The sequence below is a fragment of the Clarias gariepinus genome, chromosome 4 (assembly GCF_024256425.1).
Source record: "Clarias gariepinus isolate MV-2021 ecotype Netherlands chromosome 4, CGAR_prim_01v2, whole genome shotgun sequence".
Taxonomy (NCBI): Eukaryota; Metazoa; Chordata; class Actinopteri; order Siluriformes; family Clariidae; genus Clarias; species Clarias gariepinus.
In genome coordinates, this window is record NC_071103.1 from 23,117,585 (window position 1) to 23,140,278 (window position 22,694).

At 37.0% G+C, this 22,694-nt stretch overlaps 1 protein-coding gene across 1 annotated transcript; it reads left to right on the forward strand.

Moving 5' to 3' along the window:
• The first annotated feature begins 7,896 nt into the window (after positions 1 to 7,896).
• LOC128520895 (cytochrome P450 4A4-like) lies at positions 7,897 to 22,558 on the forward strand. Its single transcript, XM_053495332.1, has 12 exons — positions 7,897 to 8,144; positions 8,847 to 8,991; positions 9,085 to 9,129; positions 9,549 to 9,676; positions 9,789 to 9,913; positions 10,008 to 10,159; positions 10,246 to 10,352; positions 13,672 to 13,862; positions 15,867 to 16,000; positions 18,299 to 18,363; positions 20,344 to 20,426; positions 21,301 to 22,558. The coding sequence occupies exons 1-12, from the start codon at positions 7,944 to 7,946 to the stop codon at positions 21,476 to 21,478; spliced, it is 1,554 nt and encodes a 517-aa protein (XP_053351307.1). The 5' UTR covers positions 7,897 to 7,943; the 3' UTR covers positions 21,479 to 22,558.
• Positions 22,559 to 22,694: the final 136 nt, after the last annotated feature.

The following is a 22,694-nucleotide window of genomic DNA, read 5'->3' on the forward strand; positions in this document are numbered from 1 at the left end:
TGCTATGATCTAGCATTATATATTAACATTACTTTTACGTTTGCCATTGTCCTACACTCAGAACTAAAAAAAAAAAAACATTCATATTGATAAGACAGTAAATATTTTAGGTAATATAGCTCTTCTGCTGCAATTTAGACATAGTAATGTTCACTTTTTACTTTCCCCTGATTTATCTTAGTCCAATTTAGCAAAATTACTTCACACTTAATTATAAATTGCATGCAATACATTTGTATAGCTTCATATGACCTTTATCTAAGAGCAAATGCGCGTTAAAAATTAACCAAGTTGTTTGTTTTTGTGTGACTCCCTGCATATCCCATGTGACTGCTTCCTTCATAAAGGTATCATCCAAAATAAAGTACTGCCCATATCATTTAGTTGCTTTATCTTTTCTACAGGTTCGAATACAGGGCAAAATATATAGTATTATGTATTATCTGTAGTATATATTATTATCTATAATATTAAGTTAAAATGTATAGTATTGTTGTGCTATAAAAGCAAATACAGTATTTCATATGTAAAACAAAGGTGGCAATATGGTGACTAGTGCACTATAAACCCGAATAAGTTGGCAAAACTAAAACAAAAAATTTTAAGTAATGATGTTTCCAGTTTTACGTAAACAGATCTATGAGTTTTTGAGTTTGTTGTACTCATTTAAATCAAATGAATTGTTGTTGGTCTTTTGGCTGCTCCCAGCAGACAATCCAGTCCGCACACAAGCTTGGCACAGGTTTTACACCAACTGCCCTTCCTGATACAACCCTCCCATTTTATCTGGGCTTGGGACAGGCACTTCGTCCAGTTGTTGGGAATCGAACCTGGGCCTTTCACATGGCAGGCTAAACACCTACCACTGAGCCACAAGTGCCCTATTGCCCTGATGATGTCAGACGCAAAATTGCTAGTCTGAAACATTTTAAGTTGGTGGAACTTTAAAGTGACAGTTACTGTTACTTAAGTACTTACAGATACTTAAAATATCAAATTTGTTAAGCTAACTTGAAAAGTGTCATTTCTACAAACCCATAAATACCAAAAACTTCTAAATACTTATCAAGGTACTGAACTAATTAAAATTATTTAAGTTAACATTAATCAATATGTTTAATTACTTTGAGCATTAGGGTTTACAGTGTCACTTTCCAGGGTTGGGGTGCGATTTCTGTCTCGGGTCTGTATGCATGGGGGTCTGTGTGCATGTTTTCCCTGTGCTTGGTGGGATTCGTCCAGGTACTCCGGTTTCCTTCCATAGCCCATGTTTAATTATGTTAATTGGCCATAGTGTGTTTTGACATTCACCAGGAACAATGTTATTGTGCATGTGTTATCCATTTTCTAATACGGGCCTGCTGCCACTTAGTGGCTAACGTCAAGTAATACCAGGTAATGTTTTGAATACTAGTTTTCTTAATTGTCTTGTCTTTGCCAGTTACACAGCAGCTAGGGAAATACAGATTGACTGGGCTTGCCTTTGGAAGGTGGTGAATGATGGGTGGCCGGCAGGAAATACTTTTTTTTAACAACTTGTGTGTGTGTGTGTCTATTTGTGGGTGTCATGTGGTGTGATCACTCAGCGCTCCTCAACTGCTAGTAGGTGTGTGTGTGTGTGTGTGTGTGTGTGCTGTGCTGCTATTATGCAGCACTCTCTATACTCTTTATGCATTTTGTCAGGGTCTGAGAGGCAGTTCATTTTTTATTAACTTGATTTTATTAAATTTGGTGAAGAATTCAGTGTGAATGTCATGATATTTAGAGACTGAGGAACTGTCTTTGTTTTATTGATTATACACTGCTACATGGACTGTGTGTACTTCATCAAGAGTTATCTCAGAGTTGGGTCAGTCACCATGCCCAGACAGCCATCCTGTACTGACTGTTTAGGGCCACATAACACTGCATCTTACTCTGCAGTTAAGTTTGGGTTAAATAGTTTACTATTAAAGTATTTGTGTAATTTGGTTTTTCTAAGTGTGCTTGATAATTTTGTCTGGTCCTGAGTCTTAATTGGGTTGGTGTATGATGCCATAATACTGCGTGACAGTCGTGTTATGGAGCAATGACCTGAGACTATTTGGGTAAGGTGACTAGTGTCATTGCTCAACTTTCAGAATTTTCTGGTGTGATCAAGCCACACACTTTACTGAAATACAGAGCAATAGGTTCAATGACTTATTCAGATATTTTGAGCCAAATTCTAATCGGAATATTCACAAGTGTTTGTCTTTTTATGGCATAAAAAGCTCTGTGTGCTTTTTCAATCAGTTCACTCATTGCCAAGTTAATTGGCAGTCTTAGTTAGGGATGTTATTTTGGGGGAATAAAGAATTAGTGTTTTGTTCCCTGTGAGCTGAAAAATCTTTGGAAAATGACAGTGTTGTCTTGCTGCGGTTGATTGTTAGGGCTCAGATCTGACAGTACTGCTGTAGCAAGTCCAGGTTGTTGAGCGCTGGAAAAGAGCAGGACCAGGTCATCTCCATACAGCAAGAGTTTATTCTCTAAAACATGTAAAGTAGGATCAGGCACTGCAGACCACTCTAGTTTTTTTTCCACACACAAATGCCTTGTTATTTGTTTCCTGTAAATAAAATAAATGAGATCGTATGACTTACCCTCTACACCACTTTCCAACATTTTATAGAACAGGCCTTCATGCCAAATAGTGTCAAAAGCTTTTAGGAAGTGCATAAAACAGACAAATACTTTAGAATTATTTTGAATAACATATTTTTAGTAAAGGCGTGTAGGATGTCCACGTGATAGTTTGGTAGTTTTAGGTTACTGCTCATACAAATGCCTTGGTGATTATTGTGGGTCGAATGATACGAGCACCGACATTACTGTAAACAGCGCGAGTGTAAAACCCAATGTTTGTAAAGTATTCAGCAATGACAGTGTCACCGCCCTTAACGCTGACCCCGCCCCTAAAATCTGACTTACTATCTCATAATTATGACTTAACATCTCATAATTATGAGAGAATTATCTCATAATTATGACTTACTATCTGATAATTATGACTTAATATCTCATAATTATGAGATAATTATGCATTTTAGGGCAAATGCATATATGCATTTCATATGCATGATTTTGTATCCATGAAGCATTCCATATTGGTTTTGTTACGTGGGCGGTATGGAGCCTATTGCACAGCAGTCCTCACAGCTGACACCAGTGGCTTTAATGTTCGGTCGCGAGTTGCGCACGCCCGTGGACCTTGTGTTTGGGCCGCCTCCACAATTGGATTTACCCACGAAGCCGGGGTTGGATTATTTTTGTTCTCTGAAAGACAAACTGTTCCGTGTCCACGAGTTGGCGCGTAGACACTTGGCGGACGCCGGTGTTAAGCAGCGCCGCGTGTATGATACTCACAGCCGGGGGCGAGACTTTGCTACTGGGGAGCAGGTTTGGGTGTATTCCCCCGGAAGGAAAAGGGGGCTCTCGCCTAAGCTTATGTCTCACTGGGTGGGCCCCTGCACGGTAATTGCCCATCTCTCTGATGTAGTCTACCGGGTGTGGTTGGCGGAGCGGTCGCGATGTGGTCGTGCTTCACCGGTACCATCTTGCTCCCTATCAGCCCAACGCCAGCGAAACATCGAACTCCGTGGAGGACGGTCCACCTCAGGAAGAGCGCTGTGTCCCTCCTTCCCCCGCAAAAAGACTCCGCTGTTCACAACGCCAGCGCCGAGCAGCAAGGAAGCTCACTCGTCTCTCCAAGTTGCTTCTTAGCGGTGAAAACGCTACAATACTGTACTTAACCTGAGTGCGCACGCTGGACTGATTCGTGCCGCTCCCTCTTTCCCTCTCTTTCTCTCGCCGGCGTCTCAGACAGGCAGAGCCTGAGGCTTTGCCTCTGTCTCTAAACAGCACACTTCGTCTGTCTGTCTATCTTTCTTTTCTGCGGACATGCCCGTTCGGAATATTGCAGAGTATTTATGCGTGGTTCTAAGTCATATTTATGAGATATTAAGTTATAATTATGAGATGAGTATGTCATAATTATGAGATAGTAAGTCATAATTATGAGATGAGGATGTCATAATTATGAGATAGTAAGTCATAATTATGAGATGAGGATGTCATAATTATGAGATGAGGATGTCATAATTATAAGATACTGTAGTAAGTCATAATTATGAGATGAGGATGTCATAATTATGAGTTAGTAAGTCATAATTATGAGATGAGTATGTCATAATTATGAGATAGTAAGTCATAATTATGAGATGAGGATGTCATAATTATGAGTTAGTAAGTCATAATTATGCGATGAGGATGTCATAATTATGAGATAGTAAGTCATAATTATGAGATGAGGATGTCATAATTATAAGATAGTAAGTCATAATTATGAGATGAGGATGTCATAATTATGAGTTAGTAAGTCATAATTATGAGATGAGGATGTTATAATTATGAGATACTGTAGTAAGTCATAATTATGAGATGAGGATGTCATAATTATGAGATACTGTAGTAAGTCATAATTATGAGATAGTAGGTCATAATTATGAGATGAGGATGTCATAATTATGAGATAGTAAGTCATAATTTTGAGATAGTAAGTCATAATTATGAGATAGTAAGTCATAATTATGAGATGAGGATGTCATAATTATGAGATAGTAAGTCATAATTATGAGATGAGGATGTCATAATTATGAGATGAGGATGTCATAATTATGAGATGAGGATGTCATAATTATAAGATAGTAAGTCATAATTATGAGATGAGGATGTCATAATTATGAGTTAGTAAGTCATAATTATGAGATGAGGATGTTATAATTATGAGATACTGTAGTAAGTCATAATTATGAGATGAGGATGTCATAATTATGAGATACTGTAGTAAGTCATAATTATGAGATAGTAGGTCATAATTATGAGATGAGGATGTCATAATTATGAGATAGTAAGTCATAATTATGAGTTATTAAGTCATAATTATGCAATGAGGATGTCATAATTATGAGATAGTAAGTCATAATTATGAGATAGGAAGTCATAATTATGAGATGAGAATGTCATAATTATGAGATAGTAAGTCATAATTATGAGATGAGGAGGTCATAATTATGAGTTAGTAAGTCATAATTATGAGATAAGGATGTTATAATTATGAGATACTGTAGTAAGTCATAATTATGAGATGAGGATGTCATAATTATGAGATACTGTAGTAAGTCATAATTATGAGATAGTAGGTCATAATTATGAGATGAGGATGTCATAATTATGAGATACTGTAGTAAGTCATAATTATGAGATAGTAGGTCATAATTATGAGATGAGGATGTCATAATTATGAGTTAGTAAGTCATAATTATGAGATGAGGATGTTATAATTATGAGATACTGTAGTAAGTCATAATTATGAGATGAGGATGTCATAATTATGAGATACTGTAGTAAGTCATAATTATGAGATAGTAGGTCATAATTATGAGATGAGGATGTCATAATTATGAGATAGTAAGTCATAATTATGAGTTATTAAGTCATAATTATGCAATGAGGATGTCATAATTATGAGATAGTAAGTCATAATTATGAGATAGGAAGTCATAATTATGAGATGAGAATGTCATAATTATGAGATAGTAAGTCATAATTATGAGATGAGGATGTCATAATTATGAGTTAGTAAGTCATAATTATGAGATAAGGATGTTATAATTATGAGATACTGTAGTAAGTCATAATTATGAGATGAGGATGTCATAATTATGAGATACTGTAGTAAGTCATAATTATGAGATAGTAGGTCATAATTATGAGATGAGGATGTCATAATTATGAGATACTGTAGTAAGTCATAATTATGAGATAGTAGGTCATAATTATGAGATGAGGATGTCATAATTATGAGATAGTAAGTCATAATTATGAGATAGTAAGTCATAATTATGCAATGAGGATGTCATAATTATGAGATAGTAAGTCATAATTATGAGATAGTAAGTCATAATTATGAGATGAGGATGTCATAATTATGAGATAGTAAGTCATAATTATGCAACGAGGATGTCATAATTATGAGATAGTAAGTCATAATTATGAGTTAGTAAGTCATAATTATGCAATGAGGATGTCATAATTATGAGATAGTAAGTCATAATTATGAGATAGTAAGTCATAATTATGAGATGAGGATGTCATAATTATGAGATAGTAAGTCATAATTATGCAACGAGGATGTCATAATTATGAGATAGTAAGTCATAATTATGAGTTAGTAAGTCATAATTATGCAACGAGGATGTCATAATTATGAGATAGTAAGTCATAATTATGAGATAGTAAGTCATAATTATGAGATGAGGATGTCATAATTATGAGATAGTAAGTCATAATTATGAGTTAGTAAGTCATAATTATGCAATGAGGATGTCATAATTATGAGATAGTAAGTCATAATTATTAGTTAGTAAGTCATAATTATGAGATGAGGATGTCATAATTATAAGTTAGTAAGTCATAATTATGCGCTGAGGATGTCATAATTATGAGATAGTAAGTCATAATTATGAGATAGTAAATCATAATTATGAGATAGGAAGTCATAATTATGAGATGAGAATGTCATAATTATGAGATAGTAAGTCATAATTATGAGATGAGGATGTCATAATTATGAGTTAGTAAGTCATAATTATGAGATAAGGATGTTATAATTATGAGATACTGTAGTAAGTCATAATTATGAGATGAGGATGTCATAATTATGAGATACTGTAGTAAGTCATAATTATGAGATAGTAGGTCATAATTATGAGATGAGGATGTCATAATTATGAGATAGTAAGTCATAATTATGAGTTAGTAAGTCATAATTATGCAATGAGGATGTCATAATTATGAGATAGTAAGTCATAATTATGAGATAGTAAGTCATAATTATGAGATGAGGATGTCATAATTATGAGATAGTAAGTCATAATTATGCAACGAGGATGTCATAATTATGAGATAGTAAGTCATAATTATGAGTTAGTAAGTCATAATTATGCAATGAGGATGTCATAATTATGAGATAGTAAGTCATAATTATGAGATAGTAAGTCATAATTATGAGATGAGGATGTCATAATTATGAGATAGTAAGTCATAATTATGAGTTAGTAAGTCATAATTATGCAATGAGGATGTCATAATTATGAGATAGTAAGTCATAATTATTAGTTAGTAAGTCATAATTATGAGATGAGGATGTCATAATTATAAGTTAGTAAGTCATAATTATGCGCTGAGGATGTCATAATTATGAGATAGTAAGTCATAATTATGAGATAGTAAGTCATACTTATGAGATGAGGATGTCAAAATTATGAGATAGTAAGTCATAATTATGTGATGAGGATGTCATAATTATGCGATGAGGATGTCATAATCATGAGATAGTAAGTCATAATTATGAGATGAGGATGTCATTATGTCTTTATGCGATGAGGATGTCATAATTATGAGATAGAAAGTCATAATTATGAGATGAGGATGTCATAATTATGACATAAGTCCCGTGATTTTTTTTATTGTGTTTAATGCAATGCGCTTTTGTAGCACACCACCACTGACACTTGGTGTCAAACAGAACAAAAAGAGAGACGTCCACCATAGAATCGATCACTAAACAGGACTGCAAATCAATGTTTAATGTGTAAGCGTGTTATTTTACTAAAAAAAAATAACTAAACACTGTAAATATGTAAATAACACTTGATACATGAATAAAGTAAAAAATATTTATCATTGTTTCTTATAAAGTGTGTTTAATTCTCTCTCTCTCTCTCTCTCCTTCCCTCTCTCATTGTGCGTGTTTATGTACGTATGTATGTGTGGGTGTGGGTGTGTGTGTGCGTGCGCGCATGTGTGTGTCTTAATATTAGCAAGAACAGCAGAGTGTTGGTAGGCTGCGGCTCGAGCTAAATATGGAGCTGTATAACTATTTCGCAAAACTAACATGGTTAAACTTTGACGAGTTTTGCTTCTATCATGTCCTGGCGGTGCTGTGCATTATCTACATTTCAGCAGTACTTGTTAAATGGTCGATAAGGAGAAATCAGTGGAAGCATGCGTTGAAGCAGTTTCCTGGACCTCCTGGTCACTGGCTTTTCGGACACATCCCAGAGGTAGGAGTGAACAATAATAAATAAATAATATAATAAAAAATAAAAAATATTTAATTAAAGTTTGTCAAACAGAGCACAATTTATCCCACTATTCATGTTGTTCTTTTGGACTTGTCTATGAGGGATCGCCACAGCAGATTGTAATTTAACCTCCAATAATAATGTGTCATTGTTTAAACGTGCTTTTGAAAATATAGCTGTGGTCTACCGTAAAGGCTTATATCAGATTATAAATTCTTTACTTCAGCTGAATAGTTTGCAGAGGGAAAAGCCACACACAGGCTATAAACTAGTGATACGGAACTTAACCCCTTACCTATTTCTATTGTCCAAAGTCTCATGGCACAAACTCTTACTTGTTAAGTTTATTACGTTACTTCTAAAATGATTAGGCTGTTCCAAAAATAAATAAATAATTAAAAAATACCATACTACAGTGTGAATTGCATTTCATATGTTCATAGGAACAAAACTGGTACATTTGTATAACTTATTTTAGGGACATCCTTATGTTACTGTATGTAGAACTCTCCAACATTGCTGCTGTTTTAGAGAGGTTTCCATGTGTCCACAAAGATATAGCTATGATTTAGTCTCAGAAACCCTGAGAATTTGTTTTTATTTAGGGTGGTTCAGACAACAACTAAAATTAATATTTCATTCTACCGCAATTTATTGAAGACTAATCGTGTTGTTTTGCAGTTTAAGCAAGATGGAACAGATTTGGATAAGATACCCAAATGGGGAGAACAATATCCCTTTGCTTTCCCAATGCAGTTTTCCCCAGATAGTATATTTCTGATTGTCCATCATCCATCTTACATCAAGCCCATTCTGGCAACATCAGGTGAAAATATTCTTTGTCTATAGATGAATTAAACTGTGTGATAAACTATAAATTAGTCACTTTAATTGTCATCATTGCTTTCTTGCTTTATAGGACCAAAGGATGACTTTGGATATAGATTTCTTATTCCTTGGATAGGTAAAGTTAAGATTTACATTCACATGTGCAGGACATGCAGTTCAATGTATAACTATCACTGGCATTTTGTGCACATGATTGATAAATCTGAAACCAAACCTTAAACATGGTGAATTCATTGCATTACAGATGTAAATTTCAAATGAAACTCAATAAAGGGGGGGGGATTGTTTCAATAATTATAAATGTTACATTACAGTTAAGAAAAATCAAATGGAGTCAATATTTATTTGGTCAGTAATTTCATTACAGTAATATTTATGTAATTATGCTAGCATGTGTAATGTAACCCCTATTGCATAACTCTTTTTACAGCACTCTGGCACAGTTAGACCTGGCTCAAATGTTTGTGCTAGTTAAACATTGCAATATAAACACACTGAGCAGTTATGAACATTGGATTTATTCTTTCTTTTCAGGACAAGGTTTACTTGTTAATGATGGGCAGAAATGGTTTCGCCATAGGCGGCTTCTCACACCAGGCTTCCATTATGAGATCTTAAAGCCTTATGTAAAGCTAATGGCAGATTCAGCCAATGTTATGCTTGTAGGTTAATCTTTGGCTTGTTAGCTACATGTTAATTTGTAACATAAAATGAAACTTTTACCATTTGATTTGTGCAACAAGTGTGTTTCCTAATAATCACCCTTTTCCAAAGGACAAGTGGGAAGTGTATGCAAGAACAGGGCAGACCTTTGAACTTTTTCAGCATGTTAGTCTGATGACACTGGACAGCATAATGAAGTGTGCCTTTAGCTGTCAAAGCAACTGCCAGACAGAGAAGTGGGTTAAAAGCGAAAACCTGGGTAAATTAAAATATAATTAATATTAATATATGTCAAGTAGTGTAATAATTACACTGCACTCTTTTCCGCAGGTCCAACCCATACATAAAGGCAGTGTATGAACTGTGTAACCTTGTTAATCTACGATTTCGTGTCTTTCCATATCACAATGACATAATTTTTCACATGAGTCCGCATGGCTTCAGATACAGAAAAGCATGCAAAATTGCACACACCCATACAGGTAAAGTATATGTGAATACCATTGGTCAGATTGATAGAGGCTGCAATCAGTGTAATCTATTAAAATTTGGCTTTTTAACCTTGCAGATAAAGTCATAAGACAGAGAAGAGAAACTTTAAATGAGAAAAATAAACAGGACGATGCTCAGCTGAAGAGATATTTAGACTTTCTGGATATTCTTCTATGTGCTCGGGTATGTCATCACCAGTACCTTCTTGTTTCTTTTCCATCTTCTCTGATTAGTAGGCAAAAGATGCGCTACAAAAGTCATTTGCTACCTTGAAAGCAGAGCTACTTATTGTAAAGCACTAAGCTGCTGAAAGGCCACTATTCTTTCTGGGCAGCAACAGTAAACCCAATAATTTAGTATCCAAGCTGATGTTGTAGATTTGCTTGTTTATTTTTCCAATAAAGCAGTGTTTCCGTTGTGTGCGTGCGTGTGTGTAAAAGGAGTGGAGAAAGGGTAACTGTGTAAGACAAGAAGGGGGAGAGTTGAGGGTCTCCTTACTTTAGCTTCACACACATACACAACGTCTGCACGGACGAACGAACTTATCTGTCAGGATTAATTTTTATTTTTTTAAAGGTAAAGTGCAGGTTAATTTGTTTCATTTTTTACTTTATATTTGAAGTTAATTACTCTCAGGTACCAACCATCTCTGTTCCTCACCCAGGAGAAGGAAACTGAAAACTCAAGAAGCTCTCACCAAGATTCATTGCCTCATTCACAATTACCCACATCATCAACCTATGCTCTGTCAGACTGGCCACTGTCCATGCGCCAAGTTAATCCCACATTCCATGTTTCCCAGATCCATAGATTAGTTTGGAGCCCATTCTCAAGCCACACCATTACTAAACACATCAACAAAGTCTCCCTACCATTTGCAACATCTGCCTCATGCACTATATCAACTAAATATCATCACAATAAACCATGAGGAATTCATTCTGATTCTTCACCTGCGCTTGGATCCACCACTGCCGTTCCAATCCGTGACAGCATTAAATGTTTGAAAGTGTATCTAATGGGTTAAGGAAATTTCTGGGGTTTTTTGGGGGGGGGGCTTGGGGAGGTCTACTGTATATACTATTATTGTAATGTACTGTATGTGTAAGTATACCCTTTATGGTTTGTATCAATTTTCATATTTTTCGGTAATGAAAGTTAATTTTAATTATGTGCTTTATCATAAATTGTTAACATTTGGGAGAGAGATGTTTAGGAATAACCCTGGCAGGCTTGTCATCCAAAGACTTTATTTTTGTGTATAGACTTATAGACCTAATTTCTCAAAATGCACTGCTTTCACTTGGCTTTTTCCACAGGGCTTTCCATCAAGCTTTTAGGATGCTGAACTTTGTCCATTACTTAACTCCTCACCCGCATACTCCTAAACGTTAAAAATCTACATCTCACCCCACACTTCTTTCACTGCTCATAAGACACTGCACACATGGACCTGGTTGTGTAGGATAATCTAGCTAATTGGGCTAAGCTGCTGGGGGAGCATGTAGAATCAGAATCAGAAAACTTTATTGATCACGCAGAAAATTGCTTATGTGATGACTGCCATAACACACAAACACACAGAGACACAAAAACAATATTAAATAAAAGTAAATAAAATAGAATAAATCTAAATAAAATCTGAATAAAATCTGTAAAAAGAAAACAACCACAATACAATATACAGACTATGCAGACTATGCTATACACAATATCTACTGTATCTATCTGTAAGTCCCGCAGCTGAGTGGAAAAACTACTGACATAAGTGGAAGTTAAGTATAAGTTATTGCACTTTCGAAAATTTGTAGTAATTAAATACTATTAAGTAATATTAAATAATGAAAAGTAATATTAAACAAGTAGTAATAATATTGCACATGAAGACAATTGCACATAAGTTATTGCAAGTAATAAAGTGATTTAGCACCCATTTAGAGAACAAATAATATTGCACATAATAATGTTTTAACACCTGGTAAGAACATTGCATAGTATTGCACATAGTAGACTGTTGCACATCATAGCAAAAATAATGCACTGAGCACTAAAGCAGCAGGCTATTGCACGGATTACTGTGTGGGTGTGTGACTGAGGGAGGAGTTGTAGAGTCTGATGGCAGTGGGAAGGAAGGATTTTCTGTGGCGTCCGGTGGAACACTTTAAGCCGGTGCGTCTGTGACTAAAGATACTTCTCAGTTCGTCCACCACATTGTGGAGTGGGAAATGTATAGTGGACAATGTTGGGATCAAGTCTATATAATGGGGAGAACGGATTAGAAACTCAGTTCACTCTGCAGACTCCGGCTTTTACTGTCTGATAATTAAAGTCGTTATTTTCTGGGAACAAAACCCGAGACTCTGAGTAATTTCTGCAACACTGTTCCAGTTAACCTTAGTGAAACCTGTAGAGGGCCCAGCCTGCTGTGATAACCCTGTAGAGGGCCCACCCTGTTCTTATTACTCTGTCTGCTCTAAATGCCCAGTCTACTCTTTCTGCTCTGAACGCTCAGTCTGCTCTGAAATCTCTGTCTGCTCTAAGAATGCTGCTAAGGTCCCTGTCTTCTATGAGAATCCTGATGAGGGCCCAGTCTGCTCTGAAAACCCTGCTCAACCCAAGGCGCTGCTCAAGCCGCTCCCTGCCCCGCCTCCGAGTTTTGAGGATCTCGTCCCTGCCCCGCCTCCTGGTTTTTAGAGGATATTGTCCTTGTTCCTGTCTCCCTTCCCAGGTTGGGAGTCATTTTGCTTGCTCCGCCACCCGGGTTAAAGGATTTTGTTGATACTTTACCACCCTGGTTGAAGGACTTTGTCTCTGCCGTGCTTCCCGGTTTGAGAGACGTCTTATTTGCTCGGCCATAGGGATTTAAGGATGCTATGTTTGCTCCACCTCCCACTTACGAGGACTTTTAGTAGAGCAGGCTAGACTTCTCCCCAGATTTGAGGACTCTGTTTTTGCTCTGCATCCCGGATTGGAAGACAGTCTGTGTGCTCTACCGATTGGAGGCAGTGGTATGGCATTTACATTTACTCTGCTGTCTGCTTCAGTTTCGTGAAGCCTGACAAAGGACTTTGGGGGGGTTGTCTTGGATATACGGTCCCACAATTTTTGGGGGGAGGTCTATGGGGGCAATGTTATGTTAGGAATAACCCTGGTGGGTTTTTATAGACTTTGACGTGGACTTTTTCCTAGGACTAGGACATTTCCAAGAATGCACTTCTGTCATGTGTTGTATTGAGCACAATCTGTATTTTGTTTATAGGAGTGGCATAAATTGACCTGGGGTTTGTATTTGTTTTTGTCTTGCATCTGGATTAATACTGTTATGTACCATTTTACAACTGATTTGTTGTCTGTGATATTATTTGTTCTCATTCCTGCCTAGTTACACATTTAGTTGTTTTGTGTTTTTGTTTATTACACAGTCTCTACCTTTGCAGCTATGCCTCACCCACATCCCTTAAACCCTGACAAAAGAATGTTTCTTTTTTTTTTTCTCATGTAGGATGAGCAGCAGCAAGGCTTGTCAGATGAAGACATTCGAGCTGAGGTGGACACTTTTATGTTTGAGGGACATGACACTACTGCCAGTGGTATCTCCTGGATCTTCTACAGCTTGGCCTGTAATCCTGATCATCAGCAGAAGTGCAGGGAGGAGATCCAGCAAGTGTTGATGGGAAAGGACACCATAGAGTGGTACAGTCATTTTTATTATAATAGTGATAACAATAGTATATTAGACAGGGAAATATTATAAGCAAAATGGTTACAGTTCTAGATTATCTGTTTATATTAGTGTAGCTCAGGGCCCATATTGACTAAGTGTCTAAGAGTAAGGAATCGCAATTTTAATTGATGCAATTTTGGTCTTACTTTTAGGAGTAGAGTAAGTGTTGTGACTCTGTACGCAGGATAAGCAGTATAAAAGATGACTGACTCAATAAATTAATGAATGAAACGGTTATCTCTGCAAATTTCAGATACAATTTTTTTACCTTCACCAGGATATACATATGTTATTGTGAAGGTTTTTATTTTCTCACACGGGCTTGCTGCCATTTAGCGGCTAAAGTCAAGCATTACCAGGTAATGTGTTGAATACTAATTTTCTTTCTTGTCTTGTCTCAACCTAATTTCTTTTATGCCATTTATATGAAAATATAAGTAGAAATCACAATGGCCAGTTACACAGGACCTAGAAAAATACAGAAGGAGTAAGCTTACCTTTGGCAGGTTTTGCTGTATCCGTTGGAGCACAGGGACCCGAGAGAGGAGTGGGATTGAGTGTAACAGGTGGCAGATAAACCTCTGGTGGCAAGTCCACTTCTGTAGCCTCTGTCCTCAATAGCTTAAACTTCGCCAGGGTACTTTTTTTGGTTATGGAGCAATAAGAAACATTTACAGTAAATAGATCAATATGCTTGTTTATTTCATAATAAACATCTCTGAATAAGTGAAAAACTTTACATTTAAATAGTATTGATGACTTTGAATCTAAATATTAATGTGTATTTGTGAAACATGTGCACTAGCAAAAACATAGCATACTTCCATTTCAACCTTATTTCTACTATTATATATATGATTTCTATGTGTGTATATGGCCAAACCTTAGGCCGATCCTCCAGGCTAATACGATCTGATCTGGCCACAGCTGTTGTGAAATGATGTTAGTGACTGTAGTGGCCATCATTCATGTACAACCACAGAGACTCAGTCGTTAGATTTAGTGACGTTTAAACCAGTTTAGGGGCTTTCGGTTTAAGAAATAATGTGTCTAAAATCTAATCTTGTGGTTAGCACCATTTTGGCTCCGGAGCGGCCGCTGCGTGCTACTGCCGCGCTGCCATCTCGGCTACTACGTGTGTAGTAACAGCAAAGCTGCAGCTTTGAAATAGTGATACAGCTGACAGTGATACAGCTGACAGTGTCGGAAATAATAAATTAAACACTTCTCTTACAGCACCTCAGATCATGTGCAGATTCATACATTTCCCACCACGCAGCGTGAAATCAATAAAAAAAACAGCTGCATCACCCATGGCACACACATTAAAATAAGCAAATTTATATATAAACACACAACAGTGTACACAACAGTTTTTTTTTTAGATTCCCTGTTATAGGCAGCACTTCATCACTTCATTAGCACGGAGTACCCCCATTTTTCCAAACTCCTCGTGGGCTAAGTGTGGCAAACAGTCAGGAGGCATTAATGCTTTCCCAAATTATCTCCACTCACTTTGTCTCTTATGCGATAGGAGAACAGCAAAATTTTGCTTAAATTATTTCTTTACATCTTACCACTTCCTCCGCAAGCAAAATGCTCTCATCCTCTCTCCAGTTTCGCTTGACAGTCCTACACAGTTCTGTTATATGGGCTTGAAACAGTTGTGATTAGAGAAGTCTGATTAGGATACAAAAGCTAACTGTTTGTATAAAGTATGTACATACAACCCACTATAATGTACAGCCTACTTTACGGCTCTCGTGTCATCATACATTTTCTTTGGCACAGTCCTACACCCTGTTGAAAAAAAGAGTAGAACACATCCTACGAGTGAATTTGAGACGCTTAGTTAATACAGGCTCAGGTGTTGCTTTTACTTAACTGATGAAACCCACTAATCCCTATTTAACACTGATTCTTTTTGGATTTTTTCGTCTCTTTGGGTCTCTAACTCACTGTATGGATTTTAGGGAGGACCTCAGTAAAATACCATACACCACAATGTGCATTAAGGAATCCCTGCGTATGTACCCTCCTGTTCCGGACATTGGACGAATGTTGAGCAAGCCTATTACTTTTTTTGATGGAAAAACAGCTCCTGCAGGTAAGTTAACTCTATTCATGATATTATAGCCTACTAACCCTAAAGTAACTATGGAACTGTTCCCTTATAGACATTTTAGTAGATTGAATTGCATGTGCAAGTTGCTATGATCAAGAATCATAAATTAAAATTACTATACTATGCCCCGAAGTGGCACAGGGGTGAAGTACTCCCCCTATAATCCTTAGATTGCTAGTTCGATTCCCATGTGATGCTGTAGCCTCCTGCAGCGGGGGCCTGGGATGAGCTAATTGGCTGAGCTCTTTCAGAGAAAAGGGATGGGAGGTACTCCGTCCTTCCGAGTGTGTTATACCGCCCCCAATTTTGCCTGAGCGAGTAATTAAAAGAAAATAATACTACTTTACAATTACCATTGTCCCTCGCTTAGAACTAAAAAAAAAAAACACTTATATTAATAAGACAGTAAATATTTTAATTAATATACCTGCTGTAATTTACACATAATAATTGTCACTTGTTATTGGCCCCTGATTTATCTTAATCCAATTTAACATAAATACATCATACTTAATTATACAATGCACACAATACATTTGTATAGCGTTATACAGTGGTGTGAAAAACTATTTGCCCCCTTCCTGATTTCTTATTCTTTTGCATGTTTGTCACACTTAAATGTTTCTGCTCATCAAAAACCGTTAACTATTAGTCAAAGATAACATAATTGAACACAAAATGCAGTTTTTAAAAGAAGGTTTACGTTATTAAGGGAGAAAAAAAAATCTACATGGCCCTGTGTGAAAAAGTGATTGCCCCCCTTGTTAAAAAATAACTTAACTGTGGTTTATCACACCTGAGTTCAATTTCTGTAGTCATCCCCAGGCCTGATTACTGCCACACCTGTTTCAATTAAGAAATCACTTAAATAGGAGCTACCTGACACAGAGAAGTAGACCAAAAGCACCTCAAAAGCTAGACATCATGCCAAGATCCAAAGAAATTCAGGAACAAATGAGAACAAAAGTAATTGAGATCTACTGTATCAGTCTGGTAAAGGTTATAAAGCCATTTCCAAAGCTTTGGGACTCACAGTGAGAGCCATTATCCACAAATGGAAAAAACATGGAACAGTGGTGAACCTTTCCAGGAGTGGCCGGCCGACCAAAATTACCCCAAGAGCGCAGAGACAACTTATCCGAGAGGCCACAAAAGACCCCAGGACAACATCTAGAGAACTGCAGGCCTCACTTGCCTCAATTAAGGTCAGTGTTCACGACTCCAACATAAGAAAGAGACTGGGCAAAAACGGCCTGCATGGCAGATTTCCAAGGCGCAAACCACTTTTAAGCAAAAAGAACATTAAGGCTCGTCTCAATTTTGCTAAAAAACATCTCAATGATTGCCAAGACTTTTGGGGAAATACCTTGTGGACGAGACAAAAGTTGAACTTTTTGGAAGGTGCGTGTCCCGTTACATCTGGCGTAAAAGTAACACAGCATTTCAGAAAAAGAACATCATACCAACAGTAAAATATGGTGGTGGTAGTGTGATGGTCTGGGGTTGTTTTGCTGCTTCAGGACCTGGAAGGCTTGCTGTGATAGATGGAACCATGAATTCTACTGTCTACCAAAAAATCCTGAAGGAGAATGTCCGGCCATCTGTTCGTCAACTCAAGCTGAAGTGATCTTGACCCAAAACACACCAGCAAATCCACCTCTGAATGGCTGAAGAAAAACAAAATGAAGACTTTGGAGTGGCCTAGTCAAAGTCCTGACCTGAATCCTATTGAGATGTTGTGGCATGACCTTAAAAGGCGGTTCATACTAGAAAACCCTCAAATAAAGCTAAATTACAACAATTCTGCAAAGATGAGTGGGCCAAAATTCCTCCAGAGCGCTGTAAAAGACTTGTTGCAAGTTATTGCAAACGCTTGATTGCAGTTATTGCTGCTAAGGGTGGCCCAACCAGTTATTAGGTTTAGGGGGCAATTACTTTTTCACACAGGGCCATGTACGTTTGGATTTTTTTTCTCCCTAAATAATAAAAACCATCATTTAAAAACTGCATTTTGTGTTTACTTGTGTTATTTTTGACTAATAGTTAAATGTGTTTGATGAGAAACATTTTGTGTGACAAACATGCAAAAGAATAAGAAATCAGGAAAAAGCAAATAGTTTTTCACACCACTTTATGACCTTTATCTAAGAGCTAATTTGGTTAAAAATCAACCAGGTTGTGTGTTTTGTGTGACTGCATGCATACAGTGCTTCCTTCGTAAAGATATAATCCGAAAGAAAGTACTACTTATAACATTTAGTTGTTTTATCTTTTCTATAGGTTGTATTATTGGAATCAGTATTTATGGAATTCATCACAACCCTACAGTTTGGGAAAACCCAAAGGTATAAAATTATAGTCTTACAACTGTAGAAACTCACAATCAGGATGTTAAAGATTGTAGTCTATATTGTAACGATCAGATTAAGATTGTTTTAAACTGAGTTACAAGAATCTAGAGATCTTTATCTTAAGTGTCGGCAATGCTTTAAAACCAATGAACAAGAGAGCCAGCACAATGACCAATTAAACCAAACCAAATGTTTATTATACAAAAAAAACAAAAAACAAACTGTGCACCAAAACAAAGAAAGAAACAATATTTACAAAATACACTACCGTTCAAAAGTTTGGGGTCACTTGCTAATTTCTTTGTTTTTGTTTAGTGACTTATTTTCTACATTCTACAACAAAACTGGGGATTTCAAAACTATAAAATAACATATATGGAACTAGGTAATTACGTAACAACAACAAAAACAACAGTTAGTTGTTATGTTAAGACACAAAGGTCAGCCTTTCTGTAATAGTTCTTGCAAGAACAGTATTGTCAAGTGCATTTGCAAAATCCGTCAAGCACCATAATGAAACTGGCTCTCATGAAGGCCATCCCAGGAGGTCGAGACCAAAACCTACCTCTGCTGCAGACGAGGAGTTCATTTAGAGTTATCAGCCTGAAAAATGACCAATTAACAGCACCTCAGATTAGATGCGTTATGAAGTCTTTACAGAGCCTAAGTAGCAGACACATCTCACCATTAACTGTTTAAAGGAGATTAATGCATTTTTGGACGCCTTCAGCATTCCTTTACAATGTAGAAAGAAATAAAAATCAGGACTGATCATGGAGTTAGAAAGTGACCCCAAACTTTTGATTGGTAGTGTATATACAACTAAAGATGAGTGTGTGGGGGGGTCCAGGTTATTTCCAAACAGTGTGTGTGCAAATACTTGAAAATGTCAATTTAAACAGCATTGTATCTCCATACTCTCACCCCATTGCGCTTCTTACTGGCTGCACTTTTAAGCCAGGTAAGGTGACTTCATGTGTCTTGATGTGGCGAGAAAAGTGGGCGAGTCTTTGGCCAAACTAGTTCGCCAGGTATTACATGCGCATAGTTCCGTTGGGAATTGTAGGATCTGGCATGTTTGGCTTTTTGTGTTTTTGGGTGCTGTTTCTTTTTCACCACTGTGGTGATTTGGCTGTCGCGGAAAGTGTAGCTTGCTTGGTTAAAAGTGTGTTATGGTAATGCATCGAGCCAGTGGTCCCTTGAGTGGTCTGCCAAACAGTAGCTCTGCTGGGGTTGTGAAGCTAAAGGCATAGCGGAACTCCGGTAGCCACTAGTCCCCATACTGATGGTGTTGAGCTTTTGGCAGAAACTACATGAATTGACAAACTGCCAGACGTCCTTGTGAACGGAGGGCCACCAGCAGTCATTTAGATGCCACAACAGGGTTTTTAGCATCCCCATGTCTGCTCGATGTGGGTTTATGGTAGTAGCGCAAGAACCTCTGGGTTAAAGAATGTGTGACGAACAGTTGGAATCTTTCTCCTCGTTTTACAGGACCTCTACAATATAGTGCCCCCTGGTGGTATTCGAAGGTGATGTCACACTTAAATGTTAAATGTCTTCCTGGGGTACTCTCCAGTGGCCAGTTGAGCTATATGCTTTTCTTCCTGTTGGGCATTTGATATCTCATCTGGGTCATTGGGCAGGTAACTTAATGGTGAGTCGCGGAGGGTCCAACTTTGGTGGCAATGCATAGTAGAGATGTGAGGCAGTGAGGAGGCGAGTGTGGGCCTAGGCAGCTTTTGTATGTAAAATGTCCGAAGTCCAGGTTATTTCCAAAGTGTGTGTGTGTGTGTGTGTGTGTGTGTGTGTATGTGTGTGTGTGCTGGGAGATACTGTATGAATGGTTACAATATGTTCAGCTTTAACTAGTGACATAATTTTTTATCTTTAAACTTAAAATATCTATAAACAATTTAAGTGTTTACTACTTTACCATAAAGAATCATGGGTGTGCATTTTTCTGTTTAATAGACGTTTGATCCGCTACGCTTTTTGCCAGAGAACACTGCTGAGAGATCACCCCATGCATTTGTGCCTTTCTCAGCTGGACCAAGGTTTGTATCTACAGAGGTTTTTACTGTTTAAAGTTAACAGGTAACTGAATAGAAATTTCATCAAATAAAATGTATTTAAATTCAAAAACATCTTTAGCACAGAGTAGGGTTTTATCCCAGTCATTATCTTTAACATGAATTATGACTTTACACATGTGGTCACTCATGAAGACACTAGGGTGGCAGATAAATTATCTGGCTTTCTGGTTCAACAACAATATGGGTGACACTCCATAATATTAATGTTATTACGTCTGATTGTATGAAAAACAAACAATCCCTTATTAGAAATCACCTAAGCCTGTCCCATGAGCCGGAGTCACCAAATATATGTCCAGTAGGTGGTACAAGAGCTCTTACAATTCTGGAGGACAGAAAATATAGCTTTACCTACGGTCATAAGCTACACAAAATAGATCAGAATCTACATCCAGTCTGGCATATAATTGCTAGAAAGCTGGAAAATGCAATTCAATCACTTAAGTAATTAGCTTGAATTCATCATTAGCAGATAGTATGTCATTTTGTACCTTTGCTGATTGTCTTCACATGGTGCACACAACTTCATATCCAGGTGTTAAACTCCACTTCCAGCAGTTAGGAAAGACAAAACACAAACTTTGACTGATGTGGGTGTCTTTATAAACTTTAAAACACAATCAGTAGTAGCAGTAAATATGTCTGGAAAAGGAAGTGTGTTGGTACATGGCATGTCTGAGTGCTGCAATATTTTGCTTCTATTTACAATTTCAGATGCCTTTCCTAAACATGTGCCTATTTAGAGGTAACCTTAGGCAGATTATACCTGTCAAGATCAGTCAGTAAGCTGTTTGTTTTTGTTAATTATTTATGATATTATCTTCATTCAATGTAGAAACTGCATTGGCCAGAACTTCGCTATGAATGAGATGAAAGTGGCCGTGGCTCTGACACTGAGGAAGTATGTCCTGATCAAAGATCCAGAAAATATTCCAAAGATGATTCCTCGAATAGTGCTTAGATCTCTCAATGGGATCCACCTTAAGATAAAATTAGTGGAAAATGTGGACTGAGAAGATATAAATTGTCTAAAAATAAAATTACAAGCATTATTATGATATTTGCTATTGATTCATGACTTGAATTCCATAATTAATTGAAAACTCCAAAAATAGTAATATTTAGTAAAAACAGTAATAAAATATTAGCAAGCTTTTGAAAACACCTTTTTTTTAGTAAAATGGTCATTTAATGAGAAGAATGTGTATAATTGTGAGGGTTGCCCATTAGAGGGCACTGTTTAGTTTGTAGTTTTTGTTGGTAGACTCAGTTTCCCAGAAGGCACCTCGGTCAGGTGATGCGGGTGCTCACCTGAACGAGGTAGCTCGTCACTCTTGTTATAAATAGCTGGTTGTTCTGAGAAACTGGGTCGAGCATTAATGTGAGCTCTGTTAAGTGGGTTTTGTTTTAGTTTGTTTAATTATTGTTGGCATTTTCGTTTCTGGAGCTTTAAGTAAAGTTTATATTTGTCTTAAGTTAGTATGTCTCTTTGTCTCCTAGCAGTCTATGTCTCCTTAGCCTCTAGGAGATTAGCCTTGTGTGTTTACCCTCGTGTGAGTAACCTCCTCTGCATGTATAGTTTTTAGTCTGTATAAATACTACCCGTGCACTACTAACCTGCTTAGATCTAAGTCTGTCTAGTCTCCTTGTCTGTTTACATCATAGTCTGTTTAGGTACTAACCTGTTTAGCCACTAACCTTTTAGAGTTCTTAGTCTGTTTCCTACCTAGTTTGCTGTGTACCTAGTCTGTCCGCCCCTTGGGTCTCTGGCTACTAGCCTGGTTAGCAATTAGTCTGTTTAGCTACTACAGTAGCTAGCTTAACAGCTAATGTGCATAACAGCTAGTAGGCCTAGCAAAGTCTGTCTTGTGTGTGTTTAGCCCTTTGCATGTATTGTCCCTAGTGTTCAGTCCGCTAGTCTGTTTAGTGTGTCTTGTCTCGTCTATTATATTAGATTCTAATCCCTAGTCTGTGTATTTTAAAGTGTTATGAGATTTTGTTTATAGCATGCTCCAATGTAAAGTCAACTTGTTTTCTTTTTATTATTAAAAGACTTTGTTTGCCATCATCGCCCTCTGCGTCTGTGCCTTGCCACACCACAATCCAACTCCTAGCAGTTTGTGACAATAATATAATAAAGTTGTTCATACATTTATTCTGAAAAAACTGTCCCAAGTATGTGTTTTTTATTTCTATTAATACATGCATTTTAAATATGCAATATATTTG

Bases quoted from the DNA above. Each gene is read 5' to 3' on its own strand.
- LOC128520895 (XM_053495332.1), top strand. From the start codon at position 7,944: ATGGAGCTGTATAACTATTTCGCAAAACTAACATGGTTAAACTTTGAC. The intron at 9,677-9,788 runs GTAGGTTAATCT...CCTTTTCCAAAG, and splicing joins ATTCAGCCAATGTTATGCTT to GACAAGTGGGAAGTGTATGC. The intron at 20,427-21,300 runs GTTTGTATCTAC...CATTCAATGTAG, and splicing joins CCTTTCTCAGCTGGACCAAG to AAACTGCATTGGCCAGAACT.